This window comes from Symsagittifera roscoffensis, chromosome 5, assembly GCF_963678635.1.
Source record: "Symsagittifera roscoffensis chromosome 5, txSymRosc1.1, whole genome shotgun sequence".
Classification (NCBI taxonomy): Eukaryota; Metazoa; Xenacoelomorpha; order Acoela; family Convolutidae; genus Symsagittifera; species Symsagittifera roscoffensis.
The window spans coordinates 5,538,637-5,552,993 of NC_087066.1; the positions used below are offsets into that span (position 1 = coordinate 5,538,637).

Sequence of the window (14,357 nt, forward strand, 5' to 3'; positions counted from 1 at the left end):
TATTTTTATGGCGATGCAAGAAATGGTATTTTTAGTCTAAGTTTCTCCGTATTTATTGCTCATTTTCTCGTTAAATTGAATATCATCATTATAACAGCTTCTTTGTTCAAACAGTGAGCTTGCAGTTTTTGTTACACGAAAAAAACTGAGCGGACTTAACAGTCAATTTATTCATTGTAAATGTTAGATCTGAATTGATTTCAGATATCATAGCTGAAGCCCCTTCATTCAAACAATTATTTGCTTTGATCGGCTAAAATACTCATTTTATCACTTTGTTATTGATTACAAAAAAGAGTTATTTGTGTAATTGATAGAATTATCAAGAGAGAGATAATTGAATTATGAAGCTTCCGATGGATATCAAGCTGGCCCGTCTTCGTGAACTGATGAAGACAGCTTCGCCGACACTATCCAAAGGTCAAGGTCAGATCTCCCTTACAAATTAGTTCCCTGTCAAATGCAAAGGAATTGGAACCTTGAAATTTTTCCCGGGTGTTATCAACTGAACCATATGTCCGGCCAAATGGCTGGTTGTTGCGCTAGAAGTAAGGCAGACTCTTCCAACCACGGTATTACACGGAGAATTTTTCTTAAAAAAACCACAAAAATTTTTTTTGTTCTTTTCTTGAGCATTTTTGGCCACACCGAACGAATTGAAAGGATCTCAATTCTTCTTAAAAGTGAGTTTAGGTCCGGGGTGGCCTTCTCATAGAGTAATTTTGGATAGGGTACACCGTCTGCTCGTCACGCTATCTTATTTTCGGCCGGATAGATTCGTGCAACTTCTTAGTCTAATACCAATCCTAATCTTACTCCTATATCTCCTTGTCTCAATAGATCTAGTATATACTGTTATTCTTGCGAGGTTAGAGGAGAGGAAGACAACTGCTTTCTAAGTTAGATAATTTTTTCTCTGGCTGAACTATAAATAGTTTCAGCTTTACAAATTACCATAACTTTCAGTAATGGATCATGATGGGTTAGTTCTAAATACATGTTTTAAAGATTCCAAAAGCTTGAAAATGATGTGACACGGACCTTTCAAACAGCAGAGAATTATTATGGTAGATATTGTCTGCAAAGTGGAAGTATTGAGAATAATCTTACTCGAAGCCAAGATAACTTTTTGAAAGATGTTTTTTGTTATCTGAAGTTTGTCTGCAAAGACTTCAATATGATAATGATGTGCGGGCGTTTTATTAGCTTATATATTCACCAAATGACATTGCCGAAAAACCTGTAATTAAAGTGTATTCTCTGCTTCCTGGTGTTTACTATTTAGTCATATGCGAAAGTAGCCTAAACCAAGCAGCAGTAATTTAGTGGATACAACATGCGACTCTTGGTCCTTTTATTTTCGAACGTTTTATTTTCGTATATTTACATTTGCCGTTAGACTTTTCTCAACGTCCCTATACGTTAGCAAGCGTTATCAAATCGGAACAAAGACTCCGTTAACCATGTTTTTTCCCTGTGTTATTTCCATTTTAAATGCCCATGATATCTTCTTAAATATTAAATGAAAGTCGGAATGCGCTATGGACGCAATGTGTAACTGAACACAATGCTTAAGAGTTATTAGGAGACAATTTTTATAAGGCTATCGAGCGTAACGTTTAAGAATCATTCAGAGGAAGATGAACTCGATAATACTTCAAGGCTATAGACAGTACATGCGTAATTTTTGTCCAAAATGTTGCGTTCACTGATGCATTTCAGCCTGAAATGAATCACTTAAAAACAGCAACCTCAATGCAAAGATCGAAAGTTTTTACGAACCGATTCGGTCTATGAAATAACTTGGAATAGTTCCACGTTTCATAGCTTCAAAAGCTTGCTTGGAAAACTTGAAACGTTTCGCGAACCGATTTGGTCCAATAAATGACTTGAAATATTGCAAAGTTTCTTCGCTTGTTCAAAAAACGTAAAGGTTTTTGCGAAGCGATTCAGTCTATGAAGAAAGTTGAAATATTTCAAACTTTCATAGCTTCAAAAGCTTGCTTAGAAAAACTTAAATTTTTCGCGAACCAATTCAGTCTATGAAATGAAAATGTCGTAGTTTTCAAGTTTCGAATAGCTTCAACGTTTCAATTTGCTTGCTTAGACAAGTTTTTGTGAACCGATTTGTTTTCTTTAAATATCTTGAATTATGTCAAAGTTTTGTAGCTTGAACTGCTTGCTGTGGAAAATTTCAACTTATAGCAAAAGCGATTCGGTCTAAGATATAGCTTGGATTTTTGAAGTTCCTTGCTCCATTAGTTCGCGCAAAAAAATTTAATTCAAAAACTGCGAAAAACCTCGAAATCACTTGAAAAGCCTCAACAGAAAACAGTTTGCCATCCGCTTCGTTTTTTTGAACTAACTTGAAATTTTAAAAGTTTCATAGCTTTAATAGCTTCGCTTGAAAACTGTACTTTTTGCGAATTGATTCGCTCTTTGAAACAACTGGAAATATTTCAATGTTTTATCGCTTGAAAAGGTTCCATTCAAAAACCCTAATTTGTACTATCCGATTTGCTTCATGAAACATTTTGAAATATTTCAAAGTTTCATAGTTTGATTAGCTTGCTTATAAAAACCTCCAATTTTTCGGGAACTGATTTGTTCTATGAAACATAAATTTTTCAAACCGATTTACGATATGGTTTAACTTGAAATTGTTCAAAGTTTCTTTGCTTGGTTACCTTGATCAGAAAAACAATTAATTTTTTGCGAGCCAATTGATTAGTGGAGGCGGGCTTGCTAATTAACCTAAATCAGCTGGCGAGTGTATTGTTATTATACTTTCCGCCAGTACTCTTCTTTTAAAGGCAACTCGCAAAACTCGAAAATTTTTGGCATTTTAATAGCACATGCTGCATCCGCTTTATTGGCGACTAGTACTTCAGACTTTGAGCCAGTATGCCTCAGGTTGCACATAACTATAATTTTACTGGCAGGTTATAATCTTAAGAAAAATTTTTTCACACAAGCGAGCAGTTAATTTATAAGTACGGATCTTGTTATCTATTACCCCTCTTTTTCGATTTTCAGAAATTCAACTTTGGCTGCCCACATTTTCAAGAGCTTACCACAATTTCAGAAAATATATTTAATTAATTTTTTTAAATAGTTATTATATAAATAGTGAGTAATACAAATACGAACGCGCGAAAATGAAAACCAAATTAATTGCTGACATTTTTGAAATGCATAATTTATACGTTAATGGTTATCAAAATTGAGACATGGATAGGGGGAACTAGTTAACAAGGTCCACTAGGGGGGAATGGTTAACAAGATCCATTAGTACGAACCTTCTTTTTTCTAACCTTACTCTCAAATAAAAGTGTTCATTGAAATTGGAAAGGGTTCACTTATTTGGTGGCATTTTTGCTATAATCACGATCTAGCATTGGAAATTTCATAGCATCTATTATCTGTGGCTGGTATGTGCGATCAATTAAGTCACGTGGCTCAATGGTTAGTGCTTGAGACTCAAAATTTCTAGGTCGCAGACCGAATCCGAGACGTAGCCGATTTTTTACTAATTCGAGGCTCATTTCTACTTCTTCTTGATTCACGGGTAGATTCTGAAGCAAGATTTTACACAGAGGCGGAGCTTCGCTTCGCAAACGCTAGCGAGAACACGACAAAAAATCAGCTCTATAAAGTTCAATATGTTTTTTGGCTTTTCAACAGTCGCACCACCAGATTAAAGTTAAATTTTTTTGTGTAACTATTGGTTTTCAAAGTTGTATTTGAGGACGAAATTCACCGGTTTCTGCTAAGATTTTTTGTAATGTTTTATGTTAAAGTTATTATGATAACCGAAGTTACTTCGGCTCTTTTCCAGTTTCTCCCATTTCAAATTCCATTTCGATAAGTTTGTTTCCCGTTGCGTTATCTTAATGCAATGAAATTTGGCATGGTGAACAAACTGACGACTGTGAACAGATTTGATCTGCCTGCTTCACAGCATTTCGCCGTAATAATACGTTAAAAAACTTCAAAATCTTTTGAAAAGTGGAGCGGGGGGGGGAGTGGGTGGAAAAGAGCCGTTACTGCACTAATCCTTCATCATTTCTTCCAGTCAAAAAAAGCTTCGGAACTTCCTAAATTGGAGAAAAAACTAAAGTATAACGTGAATAGAAGTAAAGAGAGTGAGTTGGTTGTTTCAGGCGACCAAGAGAGTGGTGGCGGCGGTGTTGGACTGAGTGCCTATGTAGTGCCGAGTGAAGATGCACACCAGTCGGAGTACACAGCTGCCCCCCACAAGAGGAGACAGTTCATCAGTGGGTTCACAGGCAGTGCCGCCACAGCTGTCATTACTATGGACAAGGTCAGTCGGTGTTGTTCTATAATGAAATGGGGAGAATTTGGGGGTGGTAGCTTTCCCAGTTCCACCCTCCACCCCTTTCATATTTTCTGAATTCAACATCAGAAAGCAGCAGTTTGATGGTGTAACGAGGGGTGAAAAATTGTTCACGTTATCCAAGTGTTACAAAAATTAGCATGCGAGTTAATTTGACCATGACAAAAACAGATTTGATTTTCATGTTTAACCTTGTAAAACCCTTCGTGATACCATAATATTGATGCTTATTTGAGGTGGGGTTCGGAGTGGGTAAAATTGTGCTGAGTCCAGAGAATATCGTAATTAGATATACTTAAGGTACACGTGTATATTTGAAATCTTTACGAAATATAAAACCAGCAGTTAATTATTCAACCAAATTTTAACTGCCCAACGACTTAATTTATTACAAACAGCGACTCAATATTACGATATTTGCATTAAAAATCTTCGTTATTATTTTGATATCATTCTATTATGGATGAAATGGCGTTCAAGAAATCCAGACTTTCGAGTGATTTAACTGCAAAGGGTCAGAGAAAACATCCGGAATAATTGTTTGTTTTAGTCCAATTCGCTGCTGTCTATTCAATGACTCACACCAATTATGTAGCCCCATTGACCCTACTCCAATGACCTAAAACATGCCCGTAGTTAGAGCCTTATTACTTAAAGACTGTAAAAAACTTTAAATTGAATAACTGCATGGCCTGATCCTTTTTGCTGCACTACTTACTATCGTTGGTACTATATTCTCTGCCATATAAACGGATATAAATTACTGCAGTTTATTCACTATTTTTTGCGGCTCTTTTCCACCCCCCCCCCCCCCTCTATATTTCAAACTAGGCTCTTTTTCCTTCCCCCCCCCCACTTGCAAATTTTTACATGTAAAATTGTTGACCACATTTGTCCGATTGTTATGAAAATTTACATACAAACTAATAAGGCCACGACAAACATATTTGGTCTTCATACTCAACCTCGTAAAACCACTCGTTACACTAATAAGTTGAAACTGGCGTGAGGTGGGGGGAAAAGGAAAAAGAGCCTCAAACTACTTTAACATTGTCATAATACAATAAAATTGCATGGTGAACAAACTAACAATTGTGAACAATTTTGGTCTTCATGATTTACATTGTAAAATTACGCATTTAGCCGTTACAAAACGTAAAATGACTATGAAAATGAAAAATATAAAAGGTGAGAGGAAAGTGGAAAAGCGCCTTCCCTTGTTCTCACTTTCACGTTCTATTGGAAAAGGGCCAAAAATAAAGCTCAATAAGCTCAGCTCCTTTTTTGTGTTTCATCGGATGTTTTCACTGGAACTTAGTAGTTATAATCTACATTACTCTCGTCTCGTTCGGATCAGTGTGGTGTAAATTCAAGCCACTCCGGATCGGACCTCATGTTAAACTGCCTCTGCAAGATTCTCTGGCTTTGTGTCTGACCGAGTTTCAACAACACGTTTTCAATACGTATCTCAATTCAACTGTTCCTACTTTTGCGACAGTGCCGACTGAAGCTGCCACTACCGAGCAGACTCCCTCGTTCGCTGCTTCGGGATGACTACTAAAAATGAGTGGAATAATTGGCTCTTTTCCACCCCAGGCATTTTTGAAATTTGCAATTTTTCTAGTTGTTTTACGGCTAAACGCGGTAATTCTGGCTAAACGCGTAGTTTTGATGTAAGGTATACAGAACAAATATATTAACAATTTTTAGCTCTTTTTCCGGCTCTTTTCCAGTTTCCCCCCCCCCCCTTTGTTAAATTACAAAAAGAGATGTTCAAAAATTGTTCACACGGCAATTTTCATGTTAGAAATGTTGTGAAAATTTGTTCAGCTGTTCACGCTGACACGTTTTAATGAGTTTATAACATTAAAAAATATTTTAAAAAGACTTTCATGTAATGAATTTAAGAAAAAATGAAATGGGGGGGGGGGAAAACTGGAAAAGAGCCCTTTTTCCTTTCAGGGAGGGAAAAGAGCCCAATTTTTAGTTTGTTATCGGTGGCGTGCGCGGAAAATTTTCGAGGGGGGGGGGGCGTTTTAGTTTTTTAAATAAAAAACACGGCTCTTTTCCAGTTTCCCATCCCCCTAGGAAAACTACAAAATTTAGCTGTTTAAAACTTGAAAAGAGCCAAAAAGACAAGTTCAAACAAAAATTGAATTCAAAAAAATAAAGATACACAAATTATACAGAAAGTAACAAGTCCGCAATTTTTTGAAATCTTGTGCAATCAACAATTTAAAGAAACTGTATGTTGGTTTTTTAAGCAGAATCTTTTGATGATTTCGTCTACGCCAAGGATTTATTTTTTATTGATATACAAAGAGCCGGTCTTCCCGCATGGTTGATCTCAAGTATGTTTTGAGGAGTTTCATGCCGGACCATATGTTTTTCCAAACTTCAAGCTCAGATTCAAAGTTTGCGTCCGGAACAATTTCGGAATAAAGGGCTAGATTTGTTCAAAGTCCTTAATTTCAACAGAGTTCGTAACCAGGTATGCTGGAAGAAGTACAATGAGATGCACTACTTGTCCTCGGCTGAACATTTTTCCGTTCATTGTCGTCTGACACGATTTGACAGGTATCCGTCAAAAAACCTGCCTCTTAACTGGACGCATGATACCTTTGATAAGGCGTCGAAGGACTTGGTTCTCACAAAATGCATATAGTAAAAATGTATCCATAGTGGGGACCCTTTGGCAGAAAAACCGGCTCTTTTCCAGTCCCCGTCCCCTTGATTTTTTCTGAAACTCAATGTATGGAAATCAATTTGAAATGACTTTTTCAATATAAATTGCATTAAAACGTGTCAGCGTGAACAAGTTTTTACAACATTTCTATCACGCCAAATGCGTGTGAACAATTTTCAAACAGCCTTGTTTTAAATTTTCCGAGGGGGTGGGAAACTGGGAAAGAGCCGAAAAACTTTGCTCGGCACACTACCGTTTGTTATCCATGTCAAATTTCATTGCATTATGACAATAGTTGTAGAAGTAGTCGAAGATTCTTCAGGACAGGTCCCTAGGGCTTGCGCCCCTCTGTTTCAACATTCGATGAATTTCCTGTTAAAGAGTTTTTCAAAATTGAAATTGAAAGGTGCGCGAAAGTGGAAAAGAGCCGAATAATCAAACTAATTTCTCGCGGCGCTCAAAAATCTAAGCTGTTTTGCTCTCTCGTATTGTAGCTTGGGAGGAGGTGGAGGTGGTGGTTTCTATTAAAGTATGTCATGACTGGGATGCTACAAGTCAAAATGTCACCTCCTCGTGGTAGGATTCAAAATAATTCACTAGTCAGCGAACAACCGCTCTTGCGTCATGTAAAGCCGCCAATAGTGCTTGTAAGCTTCGACATAAAGTGAGATCCTACGGGGGTATACTCGAAATATTTGCATGACGCTGCCCGATTGACGCTAGATCAGCCTTGGAGTTCGCCGTGTGTTCATGCTCCTCTCTGTTCGTGTTTGAAGCAATCTCCTGTTTACACGAGCGTAGCGTATTGTGATGGTACAAAACGGTTTTTTCCAACGTAAGTCGCTGTTTTGCGTGTAAAAAACTTGCGTGAATGAGAAGGCTGCATTAACATAATTTTACCCTGGGCTTTGGCATTTGATCAATTTTTATTCGTAATCATTTTACACAGTTGATGCTTTTTTAATCCATCAATCGAACCGAAAAAAAAACTAAATGTTTCACACTTTAGTATAATAATTAAAATCCGACTTCAGAAACTGTCTAACCCAATATACTTCGCGATATTTTGAAATGACTAATTTATACGCAATTTGGTTTAATACATTCTAATTTATAACACCCAAGGTTAGTGCCTTCAGCTTATTACAGTCGACATCATTGCATGGAAAACTTTTGTGCGTGTTTTTTAAGCTAATGAACCTTTGCCGCTTTCTCGCTCGTGTTTGCGAAGTCGCGTGTTCGCCTCTCTGTTTGTTTGGTGATACCGGAACTGAGTTGACTGTGTTCTACAACCAGTCCGCTGTTTGAGTAATTCGTGGATATAGTCCCAATGGTATTGGGTTTTTCTGAAGTTGTATGAGGGTTACAACGCTTTTATGGCCTGAAATTCGATATCATCACTTTGTGCAATTGTCAATAGATAGATTCGATTTGAATTTAACAGTAACTTTGAGCAGTGTTTTATAAACAAATCCCAATATTGGTATTTAACGATATGAGCATACTCAAAATCAAAACGGCCGAAATTAAGGCTGAAAAATTTTATTCATGCTGAATCGACAGTCATATTTGAATCTAAGCTAACGTGGAAAGCCTTACCATATTGCTACCCTTTTATAGTTAATCATGAAATGTATATAGCTTCCAAATGTGCTATAGATCCCCCCAATGAAACTAGAATGGATGGATATACTCGCATGGGGATAATCACAGTACCGTGGATCGCAATGTGCAGTCGCTACCGTAGTGTAACGACTTGACTTGCCCTACGGGTATTTGTCTCTAGGACTTTCGTTCTCAACCATCCAACCGAGGTTTCCTGTTTTTAAGTTTAACGAAGACGACTGTGCTCGTTTTCCTAGCATTTGGATTCAATGCTGGAGCGAACTGGTCCAAATAGCTTGTGCGTTAGATTGCATTCTGACATAACGCTGGCGGTCTTCTCTAACTTGGCTTTGAAACCAAAGGGTCCCGTGTACAATTTTTGCTCGATTAAACTGACAAAAGTCCCCTTCAAGTCGACATTGAGACCGTAGAGTACACGGTTCGAAGCTTCCTCGAGTAAACTGAGAAGAGTCGAAGACGACTGTGCTCGTTTTCCTAGCAGTTGGATTCAATGCTGGAGCGAACCGGTCCAAATAGCTTGTGCGTTAGATTGCATTCTGACATAACGCTGGCGGTCTTCTCTAACTTGGCTTTGAAACCAAAGGGTCCCGTGTACAATTTTTGCTCGATTAAACTGACAAAAGTCCCCTTCAAGTCGACATTGAGACCGTAGAGTACACGGTTCGAAGCTTCCTCGAGTAAACTGAGAAGAGTCGAAGACGACTGTGCTCGTTTTCCTAGCAGTTGGATTCAATACTGGAGCGAACCGGTCCAAATAGCTTGTGCGTTAGATTGCATTCTGACATAACGCTGGCGGTCTTCTCTAACTTGGCTTTGAAACCAAAGGGTCCCGTGTAAAATTTTTGCTCGATTAAACTGACAAAAGTCCCCTTCAAGTCGACATTGAGACCGTAGAGTACACGGTTCGAAGCTTCCTCGAGTAAACTGAGAAGAGTCGAAGACGACTGTGCTCGTTTTCCTAGCAGTTGGATTCAATGCTGGAGCGAACCGGTCCAAATAGCTTGTGCGTTAGATTGCATTCTGACATAACGCTGGCGGTCTTCTCTAACTTGGCTTTGAAACCAAAGGGTCCCGTGTACAATTTTTGCTCGATTAAACTGACAAAAGTCCCCTTCAAGTCGACATTGAGACCGTAGAGTACACGGTTCGAAGCTTCCTCGAGTAAACTGAGAAGAGTCGAAGACGACTGTGCTCGTTTTCCTAGCTGTTGGATTCAATGCTAGAGCGAACCGGTCCAAATAGCTTGTGCGTTAGATTGCATTCTGACATAACGCTGGCGGTCTTCTCTAACTTGGCTTTGAAACCAAAGGGTCCCGTGTACAATTTTTGCTCGATTAAACTGACAAAAGTCCCCCTCAAGTCGACATTGAGACCGTAGAGTACACGGTTCGAAGCTTCCTCGAGTAAACTGAGAAGAATTTTTTTTTGGTCTTCGAGATTGAAGGGTCACGAAATTTAAGCTTCCTCGAATGGGGGCGGGATCAAAATTTCTTCCGACCTGATCAGACACTGCTTGGTTTTGTTCTAGACTAATTGTTTTTTTAATTGAAAAATTCAGCTTTGTCTTTGTGCAGTAGTGGACTTAGACAGGGGGGTCCCCATCAGGAAATCCGACCTCTGACTACCAAAAGGGGGGTTCACTTTGGTATTATTTTACGATTTGATTTTCGCTGATTGAACCTAAAGGCAACTTGGGCGCCAATTTATACTAATTTTAGTGGATCGCGCCAAAAACGCTACTTTCTATCAAAACATTTCCAAAAGCACACCTAGTCGCGTCGTTTTTGGTCTTTTTTCAAAATTTTACAAATGCTTCAAAAATCTGCCCCTTTTAGATTCGCGTCTCCTTCCATGTTAATTTTATAGGAAGCGGAGACTTTGGGAGAAATACAGACTTTTGTAATAATAGTGTGATTGATGATGATTGTTATTACATCCCGAAGAAGCCTTTAATCAGTAGCCGACACAAAAGATCAAGTATGAATTTTATGGTTTCTGAAATTGAATGGATTCAAGTTGTTTTCGAGTGGATTTAATTTTTCGCTCTGCCCTGTAACGTGAACTCAACCATGAGCCCGTATTGTATTTAGTGCAACCATCAGAAAAAATGTATGTGGGTGGTTACAACACAACGTGCGAGTGTCCTAGAAGACGAATGGGTAAAACTAACGAGGCGGGTGCCATATTTAAGGAATGCTGTTACGAACAACTCAACATCACATTGGAAACAGTTAACAGCATGAGGGAATTTCTTGGGTTAAGATCAAATCAGTACATTATGGAATAAAAGCTGGTTTCTGCTGCTCTTTCCTAATTATGGTAGAATCTATTTGATGATGGAGGGACCGAATTTTGGAAAATTGGGCTATTTAACCGTTTTCGCACCATATAGACTTTTTTTAGATCACATCAGTTTTTTGTAAACATTGATTTTACGAGGTTGTAGATGAAAAAAATGCGTTCAGAATTGCGTCATTAACTTACCTGAGAATTTTTGTGGCAAATGAGTTCGTGAATAAATGTTGCCAATTTTTCTGACAATTGAGCTCGTAAACAAAATGTGATTGGGCTCTTTTTCCTTTCCTCCTCCTTCTATCTCTTCAATTATCGAGCGTCCTCTCATGGTACATAGTAACGAATCCGTCTCCCCATAAAGAAGTAGCTCAATGGATTACAACAAAATAACCTTTTCAGAAAAAAATTTTGCTACTAAATTTCTAATTACACAAACCTGGTGTGCTAGTTTTTCTGTTAAGTTTAACAAATTCGGCTTTGATCAAGTTAAAGCTAATTTTTTCTTATTTTGGATTAAGAAATTCGCTAGTTTTAGGAACCTTAATCTGATCCTATCAAGTTTTTTCACCTTGTGCACTTATTGATGCCTCTTCTTTCTGCGACATAGTTCTATAGCCTTCATAGCATCCCTAGTGTATGATTAAAGACTTTTTGGACAGACGATTTAACCCAACAGAGAACTGAAACCCAATTTCAAAAACTTATAAAAAAGTAATCTCAGAAAACTTAGGATCAGATCAGGATAAATGAAAGATATTTCAATATTTGGTAGTGAAGTAATTCTTTGGGGTAGAAGGTTCTGTTTCATAAGTGAATTGAAAAGCTTTTTTGGACGGAACCGAATTCAAACAAATAGGCTCTGAACTGTTGAAATAATGTGTTTTTAAGGGGTGGAGATCCTACTGTAGGTACCATAGGAGAAAGAGATTGTCAAGGGATCGCAAATAAAATTCATAACTATAGGCGACCTCTTCTACTGTCTTCTCCTACACCTACTGTTAAATATGGTCTAAGTTTTTGTCCACGTGTTCTATATGTCATGAAAATTAGCAATTGTTCATCCAACTACAAATACATTTTGTCTTCATATACAACTTTGTCTTCATATACAACTTTGTCTTCATATACAACTTTGTCTTCATATACAACTTTGTCTTCATATACAACTTTCTCCAAAAATTAATGATACCATTGTCAAATCGATGTCTCTTTATGACAAACCCCATATTTTTTCATAGGAGTTTGAAGATGTATCGTATCTCATTCGGGTATCCCAGCAATTGTTACCTCTGATCTTCTGTTTTCGTGTTTTCCAAGCTTTCCTGTTACTGAAGTGTTGTTTTCTTATTGCTATTACTCTGTAATGGAGACATTAACACGCAATTTCATACGCTTTCTTGTACGTGTACCTGAGGTTTTCAGTTTTTTCTTTCTCGAATTGAAGACTCTACTTGCGCTTGTTTTTTTTGAGTTTTTTCAAACTTCGGTTTTACAACCAGTCGCCAGCACTCATTTTGCTCTAATGCAGATACAATGTACTTCTTCGAAAAAAATTTAGAATAAACATTTTCTTGTTTTTCAAATAGAAGTGTTTCATTAGTTTTCTCACATTTCTAAATCATTTTAAATCTTGTGTGTTAGTTTAAAGACAGCATACTGCACCCCTGTGGGCTCGTGAGCTGTCATCTCTGAGCTTCTTGTATGTATTTTTCATAATCTTTGATTGTGCATGAATGTATGGATGAGAAAATAAAAATAAATATTTTATTTCATTTCAGTTCGTAAAGCTTTAGTTGATCTGTATGTCAGGTGGTCGGAAAGAGTAGAAGAGCTTTTTTATTTGTTGAAAAAGTTCATCAAAAAATAGTTGATAGTCGCTACATATTTTTTTTCGATTAAGCTTTTTAATCGAGGCTAGAAAAGTGATTTATTTTCTTTTTTTTGCTTATAAAGAAGTATTTGTTTGCTAGTAGAATTTCGCAATCAAAATGAACGTTGTTTCGTTTTCACTGTAAAATGAATTTTCAAGTTAAAGATAGTAGATAAACTGCAAATAGGAGTTTCCCTGCAGTGCCTCTGATAAAACGATAAGTGGAATTGGAATCTCCTGTTACGACAAAGTAATCGAGCACTGCAACACCACTGTGTTCAACATGTTCAATGAGAACGTGGCCAAACACTGCAATAACAGCATCTACCCGCTGCAACCGGTCCCTTCTAAACTGAACGAGAAACAGCTGCATGTTGTGAGAACGGAAGCAGATATGTTTCTGATACTAGTCTTAAATATAATTGCCATGTGCGGTATTGTAACAAATTGAAAATACAGTTTGAAATTACAGTTTTTATTTATAAATTTCTCACTTGAAATTTGTCTCGATCTCGACAAGCAAATTTACGCTCGCCTTGTTTTTTTTTAATAGAAAAAGGGCGCAGTTAATATCTTGTCTCCGTTCTGTTTCAAAGGCCACGCAAAGATCTTCGCTTCTAGTTTTTGCTCTGCTAAGAATTACATCTGAACTAGTTTCCTTGTCTAAATTAAACCCAGAGATACCAAGATATGTTGGCATCAAATTTGAAAGCGTCCCAGCTGGATCGTTTTTGATTCGGTCACTCTTTGGTACTATTTTATGGCATCCAATTTTGGCTGACCGACCCTAAAATGTTTTTAACTGTCTTTGGCGCCAATATGCACCATTTTTGAGGGGGTAGCAAAAGTTCGCCTGCAGCGCAGAAATTGGGGTCAAAATAGGGTCTTAAGACTGATTTGGGAGAGCTAAGAAAGTCAATTCAGTCGACCTAAAATAGAACCCCCTTCCTTTCTCGATAAAATCCTCCTATATCTGCCCCTGTTAAGCGCCGTTGGTCTTCTTGAAGGAGCTTGAAACAGCTTACAATGGAAACAGTTTCTGCAATTTGAAAATACGGAATTTATTTTCAGTTATTTTCATCCAATCAGGGTTGAGTATTCAAAAATCTCAAAGAAACCGCAAAAATCTCAAAGAAAGCGAATAAATCCAGGCCATTCAAGTTAATATTGACCAATTAGAAGCTATATGAATTTCATTTTTTGCAAAATCGAAGTCGGGAATTGGAAAAAATCTAAAACCGTTTTTTTTGTTGTAAAAATCATAAAACGAAAAGTTGATAGTATATCAAGACTGATTTGAGTTAAACGGTGGTATGTTAACCTGCCGAATGAACAATTTGCCGAAATTATCAAAAATCAGTTTGCAGAGTACTCAATGAGTCGATTCGCTGCATTATTTTTAGCACTAAGATATTTTCGATAGTAATAAATTGTCTATTGCTGTGCACCGCTGGCTTTTTTGCGGCCTAAGTCTCCCTTTTGCTCACATCAGACGACATGCGACGACATAAGTGGACGAAACT

General features: G+C 37.5%; 1 protein-coding gene across 3 annotated transcripts in view; it reads left to right on the plus strand.

Moving 5' to 3' along the window:
• The first annotated feature begins 208 nt into the window (after positions 1-208).
• LOC134846984 (xaa-Pro aminopeptidase ApepP-like) overlaps positions 209-14,357 on the plus strand; it is a 172,784-nt gene continuing 158,635 nt past the window's right edge. For 2 of the 3 annotated variants that reach the window (XM_063864454.1, XM_063864456.1), the window contains exons 1-2: positions 209-426; positions 4,164-4,324. In XM_063864454.1, coding sequence (XP_063720524.1) covers positions 345-426; positions 4,164-4,324 — 243 coding nt within the window. In that variant the 5' untranslated portion in view covers positions 209-344. The remainder of the gene's footprint in view (positions 427-4,163; positions 4,325-14,357) is intronic. The other variant, XM_063864455.1, reaches the window with a different exon arrangement.